Source organism: Protopterus annectens, chromosome 6.part0 (assembly GCF_019279795.1).
Source record: "Protopterus annectens isolate FY-2018-M chromosome 6.part0, PAN1.0, whole genome shotgun sequence".
In the NCBI taxonomy this organism is placed as follows: domain Eukaryota; kingdom Metazoa; phylum Chordata; order Ceratodontiformes; family Protopteridae; genus Protopterus; species Protopterus annectens.
Window position 1 is genome coordinate 1,801,982,223 of NC_056737.1, and position 20,000 is coordinate 1,802,002,222.

Here is a 20,000-nt window from a genome sequence, read left to right on the forward strand (position 1 = left end):
AAGTTTCCAAACATGGACCAACACAAGTGACATACTTATGGTAATCATCATATGAGGACTTCATTACTGACTTTCGTGTTAAGGCACAGTTTCACATATATAATACCTACCTAATGGAACTGCACTGACTTCAAGGGAATGCATGCAGAGAAACTGTGAAACATTGATTAGTACATGGAAAGCAATAACGGACTATGCAACAGCTAAAAATAATATAAATGCATTTATGCTCTTACTGAACCTGGCAATGACATGCATCTATTGTATATTTTTCAGGAATTTACTGCATTGTTAAGTGTAGCAAAGGCGACATTTAAATTTCATTCCTGTTTATTGTACATGAATATCTGCAGCGATATGGAGTCCTTTCTTTTATTGTTTGTTTTTTATACGAATGCACTATAACAACACTCTTGATTTCCTACTGGCACCATACATGGTAATACAGATAAAAACATGGAAATGGGGGCATTACTTATCTGAGAAAGCCTCCACAGTGCTTATTTCAAATGTTCCTAAAATAGATTTTGATTTCAGTATTATATAACAACTTTCAAGCTGTGTTTTCCATTGGGAGTTTAGAGTGAAAGTTACTTTCTCAGCTCTCTCTTCCCTCAGCCTCACAGGAATTTTATATAGGATCTTTCTCGTTTTGGCCCTTTATAACTTCAGTGCCTCTTTACCAGCATTTCATCAAACCAGTTTTATGCATTGATGGCCATCCTTAAATCTGACAGCTGATATCAAAGAGCAAAATGAGTTGCAAGGAGTCTCATCTGCTTTCTCTTATTGATTACCATCCAGAAATATAACAATTAAATCAATGTTGTTTGGGAATTGTGCCAGACACAACAATGTTCCACAAAATTGAATATAACAGCTGTTTTCGACTCCAGTGTTGTTTTCAACTAGAAAGACATTCCATTCTAGTGTTTCCTCCCTGTCTGTTTATTTTAACAAGAACCACTTTTGGCACAGAATTCTGCTGTACATCTTTAATAACTATGTTAATCTCTGTAAACTTTGTTCATAGTTCTTCCCTACTAACTATGTATTAATTGGTTCCATTCACACTACAATCTCATTCCACTAGAAATCACCCTTCTTGCTTCTCTGTTATAACAGCTATAAATTCCTTTAGTCCCTTTAATACTAATTTTACCAGTATCATAATTAGTTATCTCATATTCCCACTACACTAGTATATTTCTTCCTCTGTTGCCTGTGCATGGAATAAGCCAGCTCTTTATAGAACTTGAATATGATATTTTTTGTGGCATAAAACTCTGTTTAACAGATTTCCATGAATGAATATTTGAATTGCATCTAAAATTGCATGCAAAGGACTGTTTTGTATGCATGGCTGTTTTCACACAAAAGTGCAGGGTGTGTTTTCTTCTCTGTCATTACTATGTACTATTATTCTGAAGTTGTCAGCTAGTTCCACTCATATATTTGGAATCATAATTTCATTATTCAGAATTCCATGCCATGAACAGGTGTATCTATCCCATATCAGTATGCTCAACCATGATATTGTCACAGTACTTATACCAAAATTAATCAGCTGTACTAGCATTTAATTTATGGAAAGCTAAAAGGACATCTAGCTAGATACATGCAGTTTAAAAAAGGTACAGTTTCACTTCAGCAGTGAGAAGTCAGGTGTCAAGTGCAGGTCCATTCAAGTGAGCTACGGATGTCAGCAAACTCATTATGTGACAAAGTACCTTCAGTGCATAGATGTGAGCTAAATTTCAGAGTGACTCTATGTAATACAGCTTTGACAGTACGGATGAACATTGCATTTGTACTATCTGTATTTTGCATGTTGATTCAAAGTAAGGAATATGATGTGTTGTATGAAATGTGTATTTTTACATAGGAAAATAGTGAATGTATTAGCACATTTACTCAACATGGCAGCACTGTTGAATGCAATAGTATCATGGGTAACTCTTTATGTACCATAAAATGTTGAAATGTGGAATAAAATAAAACAGAAATGAATGAGAGGATGTAGTTTCTGCAATACAAATATTTCAATATATTTTATTGATATTAACATTAATGACATGCGGGATTATAAAGATTATTTACCTTGGGACCATCAGGTCCATGTCCACCTATAACTCCCTTCTCACCCGGCAATCCTCTTGGGCCAAGCTCACCTCTCTCACCTGGAACACCACGGTCTCCCTAAAAATATAATAACATTTATTGCTGTAAGACTCCATGAGTGCATTCTACGCAGTTTTACTTTAAGAGTGAATGCATTAGTCTGCTTACCCTTTTTCCAACAGCTCCAACAGGTCCAATTTCTCCAGGAACACCCTGTTACAAATAAAGTTGAAACAATCATCAAGAAGTAAACACGACAGTGACATCGGACTGCAGTAAATATTTGACTCATTTACAGTGTAGCATATATATCCCAGCATGTCTTGTTACTCTTTAGCAAACAAGAAGATCCTTGACGTATTAATCTTTTTAAATAATTGACCTGCTGCCTGATTTTCAGAAGTGTTGTCTTACGTTCTTGTTTTTCAGTCAGTCCAGGGTCATATTTGATGGAACAGACTGCTGGTAGGCCCCTGTGTCCCATCCTTACTCAGAGATTAATGCATTCACGCTGCATAGATATTCAAATCAAATATTGCCATTCTCTGTCCTGCTCTGTACATAGCTCTGGTCCTTACTGGAGAATTGCTTCATGCAGAAGTCCTAAGGTATCTCCCCCTCTATTCAGCTGCAATGAACTTTTACATTACACACTGATGAGACCCAATTTCTAGTGTGTGAACAAGTAGCAGATAAACATCTACACAATTCTGTCTTAATTTATGATGACCAAATATTGAAACAGCTTACTTTTTTATTTCACCATCATGAAGTGATTCATAATAAACTACCACTTCTGAGAAATTTAAATGGACTGTATACACATTTTAAAAACATTACTAGCTTATATGCAGTGATTATGATGTATGTATGCTATGGTTAGAGCTACTGCAGTTCTGGAACTTATTACTGTAATGGCTGTTCTAGTTTTGCTGTACTGAAACTTGTCACTGTAATGTTTGCTATAGTTTTGCTGTACTGAAACCTATCACTGTAATGTTTGTTATAGTTTTGCTGTATTGAAACTTATCACTGTAATGGCTGTTCTGCTTTTGCTGTACTGAAACTTATCACTGTAATGATAGTTTTAGTTTTGTTCTATTGAAACCTATCATTGTAATGGCTGTTCTGCTTTTCACAGGTTTATAGGTAGGTACTAGGCTATTGGCCCTAGGGCCTATATAAGTCTAGTCAAAAGGTACCCTGGCTTTTGCCACCCAAGAAAATTATTTTCCTGTGCCACTGCTGAACAGAGCCACAGAAGTGATCCCCAGGGTGAATTTCCTATCTCCCATCCAGTCATCAAGATTTTTCTTGAAGATTGCTAATGAGGAGCTTTGTTTGATATAAATAGGTAGTTTGTTCCAGAGTATGGGAAGTCTCTGGGACAGGAATCTATCCCTCCTGTATGTTCTGTTTATTGTGGTGACACGGTTTAGGTCCCTAGAGCATGTAGCTTGGAGGGATTGGGATTTCCTTAACTGAAGCATGTGCAACAGCTATGGATTTGACATAGCTTTGTATGTTAGGCAGAGATCGCCTCTGAGTAGGCGATATGCGATGGAGTAAAGCTGGAGTTTTTTGAGACAGTCTCCGTAGGGCATCTGTTTGAGGCCGGTGATCCTCTTTGTGAGGTATTTCTGTGGCCTTTCCAGTTATTGTAAATGTCTTGTGAGATACATACCAAAAGGGGCGTTGTACTCTATAATGGGTCTAATGAGTGATGAGTAAAAGGGAGCAATGACCTCTTTTTTCTTGGATGAGAAACCTTTTGTGATGAGGTGTGGCACATAGAAGGATTTCCTGACTACTGTGGCAATGTGATTATCAAAGGAGACTACTGTCCACCTGTGTCCCAAGGTCTCTTATCACACTTTTGGTGTTAAGTAGACTACTGCATATGTGGTAGTTCATGGGTACAGAGTTTTTACCAAAAGGGATGACAATGTACTTTTTGGTATTGAGCTTGAGGCCATGGCTTTGACACCAGGCATCTGTCTCAGCGAGGCCCTTTTGTAGGATGTCCACATCTTTTGGCATTTTGATTATGGCTCCTAGTTTGCAGTCATCTGCAAACTTCATTAGCCAAAGACCTTCTGTGTTAGCCTGTACTTCAGAGAAGTAGATAGCAAACAGGAGAGGACCCAGGACTGAACCCTGTGGTACTCCACTTGTCACTGGTCTGAAGCTGGATTTGGAGTCTGCTACTTTCACAGTGTGAGTTCTGTCAGTGAGCCAGTTGACAACCCATCTTGTGACATAGGGATTTATACCTAGTTTAGTAAAATTATCTATAATTCCAGAGTGGGGGATGGTGTCGAAAGCCTTGGCGAGATCTAGATAGGCTATGTGAACCACCTTACCCTCATCTACAGCTTTGGTGACCGCTTCAAAGAAGTCTATCAGGTTTAGGAGACATGATCTGCCTTTTACAAACCCGAACTGGGTGAGGTCCAGAGGTTGGAGATTACCAATGTCATTGTTTATGAGTTCCATGATGATACGTTCCATAGCCTTGCAGACCAGGCTCGTCAGGCTAATGGAGCGGTAGTTTCCAGGGTCCATGGTGGCTCCCCCTTTGTGGAGTGGGATAACCATCACTGTGCGCCATTCAGTGGGCACATAGTCTGAGGTGAGGCTATGATTGAACATGGTACTTAGCTGGGGTGCCAGTTTGTTCTGTAGTTCATGTAGAACGTAGCCTGGGATGTTGTCAGGTCACATGGATGCTGTGTTCTTGGCTTTGGAGACTGTGTTTTTTACCTGTGCAGCCGTGATTACAGGAACTTTGCATTCTTCCAGTATAGAGATGGGCCCTTTAGGGGATGAAAGGGGGGTAAAGTTAGCACTGAACCTATCTGCCAGGATGTTGGCAACATCTTGGTTCTGCTAGGGATTGCACGATCCATGTACTCGTGTAAGTGCTTATAAAGTGCGTTTGTGTAGGATTCAGCACTCATATCTCTATTGTCCATCAGCATGGGTGTCGTGAGGTTTGCTACTTCTGACTTAAGAAGCGTGAAGTTGGCTTTGGAGAAATTTTTTATGGTGGTTTCCCTAATTGGGGGGGGGGGGTGGATATCTAGGGTGATTAACTTGTGGTCGGATCTGACCAATGAGGAAATGACCTCTGGTGTGCAGCACCATTTGCCCATGTTGGTAATGACCAGGTCTAGGATATTGCTGCCCCTAGTGGGGGTGTGGATAAGTTGATCCAAGGCATTGGAATTTATGAATTCCAGAAAACATTGAGCACAAGAGTTGGTACATGAGTAGTTTTCCCAGTTAATGGTGGGGTAGTTGAAATCACCCATTGTTAGGATGTTAGGTTGTACCCTAATATTTTCCAGTGTATCAAGAAATGAGGAGTGGGAATCCTGGGGCATGGTGGGGGATCTGTAGCAAGCTACAAGTTGGGTTGTGGTCTTGCCCAGAGTTAGCTGCACTTGGATAATCTTGGATGCATTATGCTGAGCAACTAGCCTGGAGGTGTGGATATCCTTAATGAATATGGATACGCCTCTGCCTTTAGTGTTTTGGTCCACGTTATGTGGCCGAAAGGTGTGGTATGAATTATAGCCTGGCAATGCAGGGGTACTCTCTGGAGCCTTGAACCAGGTCTCTGTCACTGCCCAGATGTCGATGTTCTCCATTTTAAAGAGTGCCTCAAGTGAGTGCATTTTGAGGTTTAGACTTCTAGGACTGAGTAGCAATACCCTCAGATTTTGCTATTGTACCTGTTACAGTGGTGAATTTGTCATTTGAACCTTGCCTAAAAAAGGCACTATAGGGGTGGCTAGAGCCTTAGCTAGTATCTGGAATCCCAAGGTCGACAGGTGCAGGCCATCTCTGGCAAAGTATCGTAGTTTGTCGATCATATCATCCCAGGGAGACAGATACTGGATCCCCTTAGATTGACACCAGAAGCTTAGTCAATTGTTGAAGTCAATCATTTTGTCCTTGTACTGTGGTATCATTCAGGGTGATGGCAGGATGCTACTCATGGCTAGGGTCATACCTGCCTGGGCTACAAGATCGGACAGCTCCTCCATGTCCCTTTTCATTTATTCCAGGGAGGTACATCTCAGGTCATTCACACCAACATGGACAATAACAGAGTCATATTTGTACTTGTTGTAGAGTGACCTGTGTTCATGCATTATGTGGCAGATCCTGGCACCCGACAGGCAGCTGACAGTAACTTTCTCCTTGTTTAGCCTGGTGAGTGGAACATTAATGTGCCTGGCTATAGAGTCACCTATGAGTAGAGTGTTGGGTGCATTGTTATGCCTTATGACCTGTGGTTGAGTAGCACACTGAGTTTGTGCATTGTGTGTCATTTGGGTTGTGTTGGGGGGTGGAGGTTGCTTACGTTTCTGCTTTGGAGGTCCCTGTTGCTTGGGCAGGTATTTACTGAGAACCTCCACAAATGTAGGTGTGTGTTTTGTGTTTCTATGTGTGTGTTTTGGTGGTGTAGGTTTTGAGGGACTATGTGATGAGTGTGGTGTGGTGCAAGTGTTTACCTTTTCCTCTTGACTGTCTAGTCCAGTCTTGGGTGAAGAGAGCTTTGCTTCCAGTATGGCTATATAAGTGCATTTCTCACAGGTTATAGTGTTGGGTGGTAGGTGGAGAGGGTTGTCTGTGTAAATGAGGCAATTGCTGCATTGCCCCAGGATGCCCAGCTTCATCAGGTAGACAGGAGAAAACACAGAGAGCTGACCTTTAGACATGGCTGGATAGGTGCTTATTTATTAAGTACTAGAAACTGTTTTCCTCTAGACAAGCGAGGAAAGTTGAGTGCTGTAGTCATTTGTAGTTTATTTAGTGCTTACAACTAGTTCTGAACAAGTGCTGAGCTCAAAGAAACAGACTTGAGTGCTGAAACTAAAAAGCTGGCTAGTTCTAAGAAACAAAATTAAGCTAGAAGTCTTCCCTTCAGAAAGGCTTGGGGGCTCAGAAGTCCACAAACAGTCTTGGACACAGTAAATCTGTATCCAGACTAGACTACCCACAGGAAAGGCAGGAAACAAGCTTAGAATTTTTTTTTTTTTAAAGTGGAAAGAGAGAAAGGAGGAGCAGAAACTAAGTGGATTGGCCTACTCAAATGTTCTCCCTATATTAGGTAGAATGAGAGAGAATAACTTTAGACTGGGAGGAGTGTCCCAGATCAAATTTACAGTATGGGCGGGCAACTGAAAGCCACCAGCTATAAGAACAACATACAAATAGGAAGGGAGAGTGGGAAACAAACTGCAGAAATGTTTCTCACAGCAGAAAAGCAGCAGTGAGCCTTTAAATGAAAGTTTTAAACAGATAACGGAGCCTCTAGAGAAAGCTTTTAACTGCAAACAAGTTATATAACACACTCCTTGGCAGGAGATCAGAATCAAACAACCCAAACAGATGCTTAATAAAAGTGGACAATTTCCAGTTAATACCTCACACACAGTGAAACTAGATAGAAATGTATACAGTAGACAAAAGTGCTATAAATAACTCGAAAAAATAAGCAGAAAAACAGGATACTTAATGTTATATGTTATAGATCTGAGTTTGTTCAGTGCCCTTCCTCCGATTAGCTCAGTGTGAAATGGCAGAAACACTCACAAACTTAACTAATTAGGTAACAGAAAGTGGAAACCTGAGACTACTTTAAAAAAAGCTCAAAAGAACCAATGAGGTGCTTACTCTAAGCTGTAGTCCAAGTGACCACAGTTAGCCACTGACCATAAACAATCCCATCTCACTGAAAAGCCTAATGGCTTTGGCTAAACCAAGATGTACTTGAAAATGTGCTCAGACACACAGCCTCCACAAAAACTGGGCCCAAACACAAGCCTAAATATGGACAATGTTTGTGTTGTCGGTTGTCTACCTGACAATGATACTTTATGTGAAGGCATTGTTTTAGTCACAGTTTATGTTCCTTATATTCTGCAGTCTCCACACATCCTGCATTATGCCCTTACATGTGGCTTTTCCCTTGCTGATATTGTGCAGGGCAGTAGTCAACTTATTGACATGAACTGGTGACAAACATTTTCAGAAATTTATTTTTGTGCATGACTGCCATGTTTAGAATGTTTATGTCATACTTATTTGTATGGTGCTTATCACATAGTCCATCTGATCTCTGCATCTTTGCATATGCATTTGCAGGTACACATGTGAGTGTGAGTGTGTGTGTGTGTGTGTGTGTGTGTGTGTGTGTGTGTGTGTGTGTGTGTGTGTGTGTGTGTGTGTGTGTGTGTGTGTGAATGCTCACACCTGCATTTGTGCTTTTCTCTTCCAACTGAATGTGGTACATTTTGAGTGGGGGAGGGGGCATAAACATGTCTATAATAGATATCACCTGCACTACGCAGTTCATAGTTATGTGTAGAAGGCTATACTGATACATTCTGCTTTTCATCTGCTTTATCGCAGTTTATGGAGTACTCATCTGCCAAGGGTATTATTGTCACAGTTTAGGGCTCTGTGTCATCCTGCATCAGTCACATGTAAAAGTAGGCTGAGGTTTAAAGGACAGCTCATTAGAAAGATTTCTGTCTCACAGCTCTATGGTATGGGGTTCTGTTATCTGGTTGCTTCCTATGTAGAATTCATATGTTATTCGAATGTCTGTAGTGTTTTCTTTGAATTCGTTGAAAACATGTTGACTGACTGGCTAGGCTGGACTGTCTATATATATATATATATATATATATATATATATATATATATATATATATATATATATACATATATATAAACTCAATTAACATTTAACATGACTATTAGAAGACAGTATATTTTACATTTCAAATGTATCAGCCATATCAAGAGCATTAACTGTAGAAGAATGAATGTAATGCACAAAAGCATTGGTAATAATATTAGTTTAGTTATTTACTGTATGTCTTTGTGCCTTGAGATATCACTGAAAAATGTCATAGAAAGACCATTCCATTTACCCAGTCAGCAAAAAAAAAACAGTAAGCAAGCATATCCATTTCTGTTACACAATTCATGCTTTCTGTCCAGAGGTCAGGAAGTGGTTACAAAGGTCAAAAATATATCTATCTGAGGTGAGGTTTTTTTAAGAAACAGTTTGACTAATCAGAAGACTTCAGAATATCTTGGCCTATCACAATTTAATTTCTCCAAATGTTTTTTTTTTTTTACATGCCTTTACAGGAGTAAACCCCATTCAAGCCAGGGCATAATTAAATTGATGAAATCAGTACTGCTTCAGTCTTTGATGTTATCCAGGAGTGCTCTTCTCAGCATCTGCAATGTGCCCAGAATTGCCTCTTTCTGCAGTTCGTACAAGAAACCTGTGCTAGCAGCATATTTCATTAAGACTGTAAATTCTTTTACATCGATCCTCCTGCTCCTATTACTATTGAAGCAAAGTATCTTCCTTCCACATTGTTTTACTTTCAGCTCACAAATTCTGGTATTTTATGATTTTATATCTCTTTCTCTCTATATAATTTATTATAATCTCTGTGTGCAACAATTTAAATTCTTATTGCTGTATTTGTCCTTTGTTCATGGACTACTATATTTGGTTTTCTTCATCTTTTTTGAACTATTGGTGTTAGGTGATCCAATATGGTCCAAACTTATACATTGGTGATAATGCATTGTGGTTCATGCTTCCAATGTTTCTCGGTTACTTATTTACTGTAGTGTTTGCACAATCCCTAATGTATGGCTTGCCACCTCAGACATAAGTGTATCACACACAGCAATGAGACGTATAACTGTTTGCAGTTTTCTACATACTTACTGTTTAAGCCTGTGAGTCTAAGCTGACTGCTTTCAGTATGAATCACATTTAATCCATAGTTGGAAGTGAATATCTTATTAGGCATCCTTTTTAGCAGATTTGGGAAAGCTTGCTTACAATATGTTCTTTAATCACTAACACTGAAATGTAGAGACAGATAGTGTAAGTCTGCCCTAATTCTGAAGGACTTGTTCTCATTTTAAGTGACTTACTTCAGTGTCAGGTCTATCTATAAACAGGCTTACACCAGGGGCCACATTCCAAAATACCTGTTCTCAGTGTAAGGGACTTCTTCTGTGTAAGGACTAACTATTAATAGGGTTACACCAGGGAGCATATTCCAAAAGACCTTTTCCCAGACAGCTATCAGCATAAGTGGTCACTTACACAGAAAACAAGTTTTTTGGAATTTGACCTGTATTGTTTTCATTCATTCAAAACTAAACATGAAACAAATCTCAGTGAATAACACAGGGTGATAATTATAACAAGTCTTTTTCAAGGAAAGATGACAATGCCCTTTAAATAAACACAACTTTTTTGTAATTTTGCACATAATGTTTCGGTAACAGACATGTTATAATATTTTGTTTTAAAATTTTCTTTTATTTTGTTAACAAAGAAGTTAATAAGCAAACTGTGGTCTTAATGGACTAAATTTTCACTGAGAATAATTTGTTTTCTATTAGCAATACAAGTGTGATAGGCTATAGGTCTCCAACACCCATACATTAAAAGCACAATATAATCACCTCAGAAGCCATTCATGTGTCTGGAGAGGGACTCATTGGAAGAGAAGAACATTGGCTGCCCTTGTATAAGTTACAATTCATGTATAAAGGGCAGTACTATTATAATCTGTCCACACTGTACTATAATAGGCAGTGTCTTTAGTATCTCCATCCTCACTGCCTGCTGATAGTTGGCCATGGAGGTAAATGAATGATGGTTATGGTCACTAGTGCTTTCCAGACACACACTATCACTCAGTCTCTTCAATAGCAGTCATACTTGACATAAGTAGTATTAATCACATAATGGTATATGGCTTTCTGCCTGTGCAACTATACCATACCTTGCTTTAACTACTTTTTCAAGTCAAATTTTATCACATATCAGGTAATCATATAGTGTATCATAAAGCATATGACATATACTACAAAAAGGGTGATGGAAATTAAGAATAGCATTTTATAAAATAAAGACTAAATGTGGATGGATGACATGCACCTGTATGTTAAACAAAGTATTTAGTGTTGTCCAAACTGAAATTACTAGTTACATGCAGCACAATGATTGAAAGTCCTTACCATATCACCGGGTTTTCCAGCTTCTCCTGGTGGGCCTGCAGGTCCTGGTAAACCCTTTTAAATAAAATATATGACTGTAAGATTCATCATCACTTTCTGTTATCGACTTTGAATTTTGTGAAGAATATTGAAAATAACTGCCTGTATACGGATTTAACACCATATTGTTGCAAATTTATAAATTCTTAAAAAAAAAAACAGTAATGATAATACTTTCATATTTTTATTTACATACTGCAGTTTTGAGATTCTGAAATCTAAGGTCTAATATACAAATGTTTAAGCAAAACATCAATATTAAAAAATATTGCTAACACTGCATGCATCTGGCCATGTCTGGTAATCTTAAGAAACCATGCTCATTCTTGAACACAAGCTAGTGAAATCACATAGGAAATGAAGCACCCACAGGCTTATAGTTGGGTTTACCTTTACAAATGATAGTACCAGTTATAACCATGGCATTTTGACATCATAACCCATTGTTACCGGTTAAACAATGTAACAAGAAGAAATCATTTGAAGAGCATTTTAACAGCATAGTGATATATGAATGCATTCCTCAGGCACAATGGTGTATCCATGTTGACTATTCTATGTACTTATTACCTCCATAAAACAAGAAAAAAACAGTCATTCAAAAGTTTGCTATGACTAATTATGCCACTAAGCTAGATCAGGACACTAAAATATGCCAGTATAATTCAGACCCTGCAATGCCACAAATTAGTATTTTTCTAACTGAAAAAAATTAAAATATGCAAAGACACAATGTATTCCTTTTTGAATATGCAAGCCTCAAGTGAACAGTGTGATAAATTACAGAACATCTAGTTTTTGTTAGGTGTAGTTTACTTGGAAGATGCAGCCACAAATGTTAATTACTTTTATAGGTTCATAGGTTGGTACTAGGCTATCAACCCTAGGGCCTATACAAGCCTAGCCATAACAATTCCCTGGCTATTTCTTCCTACACTATTTACTTCCCTGGACCCCTGTCTAGCAGGGCAACTGACGTGATCCCCGGGGTGAATTTCCTTTCTCCCATCCAATCGTCAAGGTTCCTTTTCCTGTTCTGAAGAAGTCAATTGTACTGACGAAAGCGCTAAACTTTTATTTCAATAAACTGTTTCTGAGGACTCGCAACATTTAGTGCTCATTTTTGGTTTCCTAGTTTTGTTTTGAGCACTACTGCACCACCTGCTTGGTTTTCCTTTTGAAGAGGGCCAAAGAGGCACTCTGCTTGACATGTATGGGCAATCTGTTCCAGAGTCTGGGGAGTCTCTGGGTCAGGAACCTATCCCTCCAGCATGTTTTGTTTATTGTGATGACAAGGTTTAGATCCCTGGAGAGTGTGGCTCTGAGGGATTGGGATTTCCTTAAGTGTAGCATGTCCAACAGCTCTGGGTTTGACATGGCCTTGTATGTTAAGCAGAGATCGCCTCTGAGTAGATAATATGTAACAGAGTATAGCTGGAGTTTTTTAAGGTGGTCAGCATAGGGCATCTGCATTAGGCCTGTGATGCTTTTAGTGAGGTATTTCTGCGGCCTTTCCAGTTGTTGCGGATGTCTTGAGAGGTACATACCAAACGGGGCATTGTATTCTATAATGGGTCTAATGAGGGATGAGTACAGTGAGACAATGACCTCCTTTTTTCTGGATGAAAAGCCCTTAGTGATGAGGTGTGCCACATAGAAGGATTTCCTGACTGTTGTGGTGATGTAGTTATCGAAGGTGAGACCACTGTCCACCTGTGTCCCTAAGTCTCTTATCACACTTTTGGTGTTTAGTATACTGCCACCAATATGGTAATTCATGGGTACATGTTTTTTTCCCAAAGGGGATAACTATACATTTCTTGGCATTGAGCTTGAGCCCATGGCTCTGGCACCAACCATCTGTTTCTGTAAGGCCCTTTTGTAGAGTATCCACATCATTTGGGGATTCAATAATGGCTCCCAGTTTGCAGTCATCTGTGAACTTTGCTAGCCAGAGTCCCTTAGTGTTGGCCTGTACTTCAGAGAAGTAGATGCCAAACAAGAGCGGTCCCAAGACTGAACCCTGAGGTACTCCACTTGTCACTTGTCTGGAGCTGGATTTGGAGTTGGCTACTTTTACAGTGTGGGTTCTATCAATAAACCAGTTAGCAACCCACTGGGTGATGTAGGGATTAATGACGAGCTTAGTAAGTTTATCTATGATTTCAGAGTGGGGGATGGTGTCAAAGGCCTTGGCAAGGTCTAGATAGGCTGTGTGGACCACTTTACCATTGTCCACGGCTCTGGAAACTGATTCGAAGAAGTCAATCAGGTTCAAGGACAAGATCGGCCCTTCACGAACCAAAACTGGGTGGGGTCCAGTGTTTGAAGGTTGCCAATGTCTTTGTTTATAAGTTCCATGATAATACGCTCCATGGCCTTGAAGATAAGGCTCGTCAGACTGATGGGATGGTAGTTTCCGGGATCCAAGGTGGATACCCCTTGTGGAGTGGGATAAATGTAGCTCTACGCCACTCAGTGGGCACAAAATCTGAGGCGAGGCTATGATTAAACATGACACTTAGGTGAGGTGCCAGTTCATATTGTAGTTCATGTAGTACACAGCCCAGGATGTCATCTGGTCCCATGGATGCTGTATTCTTAGCTTTGGAGTGTGCATTTTTATCTGTGTGGCCATTATTATCAGAATCTGACAATCTTCCGGTATTGAGATGGGCCATTTAAGGGGTGAGAGGGGAGTGAAGTTGGCACTGAATTGATCTGCCAGTATATTGGCAATATCCTTGGGATCAGTATATTTAATGCCATTCTGTTTTAGCTCAGAGCAGAACTGAGCTTTGCCATTTAGATTCTTGACATAGTTATAGAATGCCTTGTGGTTGTCTTTGGAATCTTTAGCAATTTTATTTTCGTAACTAGCTTTGGAGGATTTTATGAGGGATCTCAATTTCTTACTGAGGCTGGTAAGGGAGGTTTTTGCATCCTGGGATTTTCCTCTTTTCTGCAGCAGTTTCTTCCTTTTGTTGTAAAATTTGTTTATGGCAGGGGACCACCAGATTGGCTTCCTTTTTTTGGATGAGAGCATTTTGGTTCTATTTGGGATGGCACGATTCATACATGAGTGGATGTGCTTGTACAGTGCCTTAGTGTAGGATTCAGCAGTTGAACTTTCAGTTCCCATTTGCATGGGTGTCATGAAGTTTGTCACTTCTGACTTGAGTGGCATGAAGTTGGCTTTGGAGAAGTTTTTTATGGGGGTTTCCTTACTGGGGAGTGGAGGTGGGATGTGGATGTTAAGGGTGATTAGCTTATGGTCAGACCTGACTAACGAGGGGGTGATTATAGGTGTGGAGCAATCAATTTCCCATGTTGGTAATGACCAGGTCTAGGATATTGGAGGCCCTGATGGGACTATGGATTTGTTGATCCAGGGCTTTGGAATTTATGAATTCCAAGAACTGTTGGGTGAAGGTGTTGGTACATGAGTAGTTTTCCCAGTTAATGGCAGAGTAGTTAAAATCACCCAATAAGGTGTAGTGAGAATCTTGGGGTACGTTGGGGGATCTGTAGCAAGCTACAATTTGGATTGCAGTCTTACCTAGTGTTAGTTGCACCCGGAGAATTTCAGACGCATTATGTTGGGCAACTAGCCTGGTGGTGTGAATATCCTTGGTGAATATTTACACTCCTCCACCTTTAGTGTTTCGGTCCTGATTTGGTGGCCGAAAAGTGTGGTAAGAGTTGTAGCCTGGTATTGCAGGGGTGCTCTCTGGAGCCTTGAACCAGGTCTCAGTTACTGCACAGATATCGATGTTCTCCATTTTTAGGAGTGCCTCGAGAGAGTGCATTTTGAGGTTTAGACTTCTAGCATTGAGTAGCATTACCTTCAGATTTTGCATGCTTGTACCTGTTACTGTGGTGGTTTTGTCCTTTGAACTTTGCCTAAATGTTATGTCATGCTTAATTTTTGACTCATACCCCTCAACCTCATAAAAAAGAAATCTGGACAAAGCCAAAAATAATGGGGGTACAAAGGTTCAGAAAAATAAGGATGCGTTTTAAATATTGCTGTCATAAACTTTTTCTTATAGAAATTTGCTAGAATAAAAGGTGCCACTTTAGCATGAATTTTGTGAAGGATATGAAGTCTGAAACTGAAATGTTTGACATTATTTAGTGGATTCATTCCTCAAGGATTTGTAAGAAAAACACCACTTTTATGAGGAACACACAAAATATATGAGGCAAAAATCCAGACATTTTCCCAAAATCTGGACAGTTGAGAGATATGTTATTTTTACATCTGTAGTTGTTAAATGGCATTATCATTCTTTGATAAAATAAGCTTTCCTTATGAATGATTTTCTGGATTTTTGTGGTAAATCAGCAAAGATTGACTTCACTAAATATTGACTGAAATTTGAGTTTCAAACTTCATATCCTTCAGCAAACATATGGTAACACAAGACCTTTTATTCCAGCAAGTTTATAAGAGTAATATTTAAAATTTGTCCCTATTTTTGTGACTTTGTCCCCCATTATTTATGGCCTTGTCCAAATTTTTTGTGATAAGAGGTAGAAAGCTATGGTGATCAAATCTGAACAAAAAGAAGTGAGTGACACTGAAGAAGGTATCCACAAGACGAAGAAGGTGGAAAGCTTCAAGGTGGACATCACTGCCAACAACTCAAATGTCAAAGTGTCTGACACCCAGGGGAGCCATATAAAACAGCTTTTTGAACATGGTGTTGAAATAATGGCTCTGTGGGCTTCTGAGTCAAGTATGTCAGATCAGATCCCTTTGGTACCAAACTGGGTTTGTGGTTGGTACCAGGTTGAAAGACTTCATCTTCAGGGTTGGCTCCAAAAACAGTGAAGCAGAGAAACATGCACTGGGGAAGAAGCTAAAATGAGAGAGTTTGGGCCAGCTCTATCCACCCTTCATACTGAAGGGAATGAGAGGTCCCTCAACTCTATGTCTGGATTCAGAAATCATGCAATCCTCAAACAGGAATCTAAGTATTTGTTGTGCAGACAGAATCTGTAGCCATCTGATCCTCCCATTAATAAGGATGTGTGCAATCTGTTAAACTATTGTCACTGCTTTAGAGCGACCTTGATTGTATCACATTCCTCAAATTATATCTTGCTGTTTTCTTCCATATAATTATTCATACTACACATATCCTTTATTGACTGAATCACCTAGAGTCATATTTTACATTATCGAGTGGCAAGCCCTGCCATGACACACTGTATGTGATCCGTGTTCTCCTACCTTGAGGATACTGCACACCACAGTAGATGCCCAGAGTGGTTGGTCTCTACAACTCTTCCCCCTATAGAGCACCATGTAGAGTCTGTGCTGCTGCCCACAGCTCCATTCATTGATAAGTTTGAGATGGAAATACTCAGCATGCTTTTCAGAGGTGGAAGGAAATGTAGGCCAACACAGAAGGTCTTTGGTTAACAAAGTTCACAGATGACTGCAAACTGGGAGCCATAATATAATCACCTAATGATGTAGACATTCTACAAAAGGGCCTCACAGAGACAGATGCTTGGTGTCAAAGTCATGGCCTCAAGCTCAGTGCCAAGAAGTGCATTGTCTTCCCGTTTGGGAAAAACTCGGCACCCATGAACTGCCACATAGGCAGTAGTTCACTAAACACTGAAAGTGTGATAACAGACCTTGGGACACAGGTGGACAGTAGTCTCTCCTTTGATAATGACATCATCACAGTAGTGAGGAAATCCAACTACGTGGCACACCTCATCACAAAAGGGGTTCTTCTCTAGAAAAAAGGAGGTCATTGTTCCTCTCTACTCATCCCTCAACAGATCCATTATAGAGTACAATGCCCCATTTGGCATGTATCTCTCAAGACACCTACAACAATTGGAAAGGCCACAGAAATACCTCACTAAGAGGATTACCAGCCTCTAACAGATGCCATGTGCAGACTGTCTCAAAAAACTCCAGCTCTTCTCCATTGCATATCTCCTATTCAGAGGCAATCTCTGCCTAACATACAAAGCTATGCCAAACCCAGAGCTGTTGGACATGCTACACTTAAAGAAATCCCAGTCTCTTAAAACCACACACTCCAGAGACCTACACCTTGTCACTACAATAAACAAAACATGCTGGAGGGATAGATTGCTGTCCCAGAGACTTCCCATGCTCTGGAACAAACTACCCATTCATGTTAATCAAAGCTCCTCATTGGCCCTCTAAGAAAAAACTTGATGACTGGATGGGAAATAGAAAATGCACCCCGTGATCACTTCTGTGGCACTGCTTGACAGGGACACAGCAAAATAATTTTCTTGGGTGGCGAAAGCCAGGGAAGCTTTTTGGCTAGGCTTATGTAGGCCCCAAGGTTGATAGCCTAGTACCTACCTATGAACCTGTGATAACTCCTTTATTGTGATTTATTTTCCCATTAAACATACAAGTGCTTTCTTGAGCTATCTTTTCTGATAAATGTGCACTGATTCTAAAGTAACATATAAAGAGGCATTTTAGTTTTATGGCAAACCATAACTTGGTCTTCTAAAGTTTCTACACTCATATATAGTCATGCACACACACACTAAGTCTATCTTTCAAGCATAATTGTTATACTAAGCATCCATACTGCACACATTTCTTTCCCACACTGGCATTTTGCAATTATCTTTTTAACCAATGAGAAAGAAATAATGTACTTCCTTTTCTGGGCACAAGTGGGTATTAAAACACTGTATCTAACATCAGTAACTTAATAACTCACAAAAATAAATGCCTGCCAGCATGACAGCTCAAGTAATATAATAATTATTTTGGTAATATATCACTTCTGTGTTCCAATGTCTTTGTATTTTCTGTTAGTGGACCCACACAGCATTTATTTTTTCCCACAATTCTTCAGTCTGTGATTATAGCAAATTACTTAACTATAATCTGTATCCCAAAGTTCTGTATACTTCCACTGTTCCATCAACTTAATGACCACACAAAAACCTAATTACCTGTATAAAACCATACTGTATGTGAATCTACGTTTCACTATTAAAGCTAACATATTTCTGCTTATTTGACTGGCATGTCTTTTGTCAATAGATATGTTGATTAGTGACGTAACATGTGACAGTTGCTTGTTCAGCTCCATACAATTAGGGTCCATTATAATATGGATGTAAGTAATTTTCTCTTATCTTAAAAACTAGATAAATGTCATAAAGTGCTTGACTGCGAATATTTGTTAAGGTGCACATTAAAACAGCAAAGCTCACAAACTAAACAAGACATAAAAAAAATGATAAACTTACTGGAAATCCCAAAGCACCAGGTGGTCCTTGTTCTCCTCTTTCTCCTGCTTTACCCTGGAAAATGGGAAGATAAGATTACTGTTAAAAAGAAAGAGCACCTAGTCCATGTGATAATTTTTATCTTAAGATAATTTCTGCAGGAAAGGATCACTATAATGGAAAAACAGTATATTCATTCTCTTTGCATTCTGATGTATAGTCAAGCAGAGGGTAAAAAAGATCCACAAACAAGCAGTGATTTTCTATGGAAAAACTACAAGAAAGACCCAGCCAAGCAAGAGTCTTCACTGTGTAATACCTTAAACCACCAGTAGTGGAGGCCCATAGGATATATGCAAATGACTAAGGACATACCACTGTTTTAGCTACATGGCTTTAGAGTGCCCATGACTTCCACCCCTCGAGGAAATACCAGTCTTTCAGCAAACTGGCCACACATCCACTACCCCATTCTGTGCTCTGTCAGTCTAAAATTACCAGTTGCAGCATGTTACTTGCATGTTATAAAACAATAGCAAATGGAATCAACAAAATGTTATTTTTGTTTAACCTGATGCAGTTAATCACAAGGTTCAACCACTATTAAATATCATTTCATCCATCCTCTACTCCTGTTGCAATACTTTATTATAATACTACACTGGCATGTTACATTGCTTTGTGGGCCCTTCTCCTTCAGGTTGTAAGGCCGACAGCCCATCCAAATTTTACAGTTGCTCTTATCAGGACAGAATGTAATTAGATACTGGTAACAATCCATCACACATAGGCTCGGATAACTAATATTCTGAGATGTCCTTACTATTATTAGAGATTCTAACATGTGTTGACAACACTGTGCCTTTAAAATGCATGCTCTCATATGCCCTTATAGAAAGGTTGCTGGTTTCTCTGAGCATTATGTGTTGTGTTATGTCTACCAGTAATCTCCAAGAGGTAAATATACAAAAAAGGTACATCTCCTTATCCATGCCTAGCGAACGAAAGGTAGCTGTCTGCACAGGCTTGCCGTCCCTTGCTGATGACTTGACTTCCTTGGGAATATTCAGTCCCAGGCCACTGATACCATAGGTGGTCACCCTATCCCTAAGTCACCAGGCTGGCATGTAGCAACTATACAAATCTGAATCACTGATGGTTAAGACCTAGGAAGTTTATACACTGATCCAGTCCAAGATCTTAGACTGAATGAAAGCCTTGAGATAAAAATTCAATTAACACTAATGCTGTGAGACTTAATTCCATCCTACACATGCTGTATGCACATTGCCATTTCAAAAATTAAACAAAAAAGTAAGAAAGAAACAAAAAATTACTTTCCATTGAAGAACAGCTAACAATTACTGCTACATAACTACTTTTTTGCTTTCCATTTTCTTTATTAATGATTTTACTCAGTTTTACTAACTGCAAATCACTAATCTGAATCTTGATCATTGAATCAAATGACAAATTTGTTACAAGGTTGCTAGCATTTTATA

At 39.3% G+C, this 20,000-nt stretch overlaps 1 protein-coding gene across 1 annotated transcript in view; it reads right to left on the bottom strand.

Moving 5' to 3' along the window:
- The window catches only part of COL5A2 (collagen type V alpha 2 chain), a 738,909-nt gene that overhangs the window by 217,917 nt on the left and 500,992 nt on the right, over positions 1–20,000 (bottom strand). The window contains exons 30-33 of the mRNA XM_044075160.1: positions 18,520–18,573; positions 11,206–11,259; positions 2,290–2,334; positions 2,101–2,199 (exon numbers count right to left, since the gene is read on the bottom strand). Coding sequence (XP_043931095.1) covers positions 2,101–2,199; positions 2,290–2,334; positions 11,206–11,259; positions 18,520–18,573 — 252 coding nt within the window. The remainder of the gene's footprint in view (positions 1–2,100; positions 2,200–2,289; positions 2,335–11,205; positions 11,260–18,519; positions 18,574–20,000) is intronic.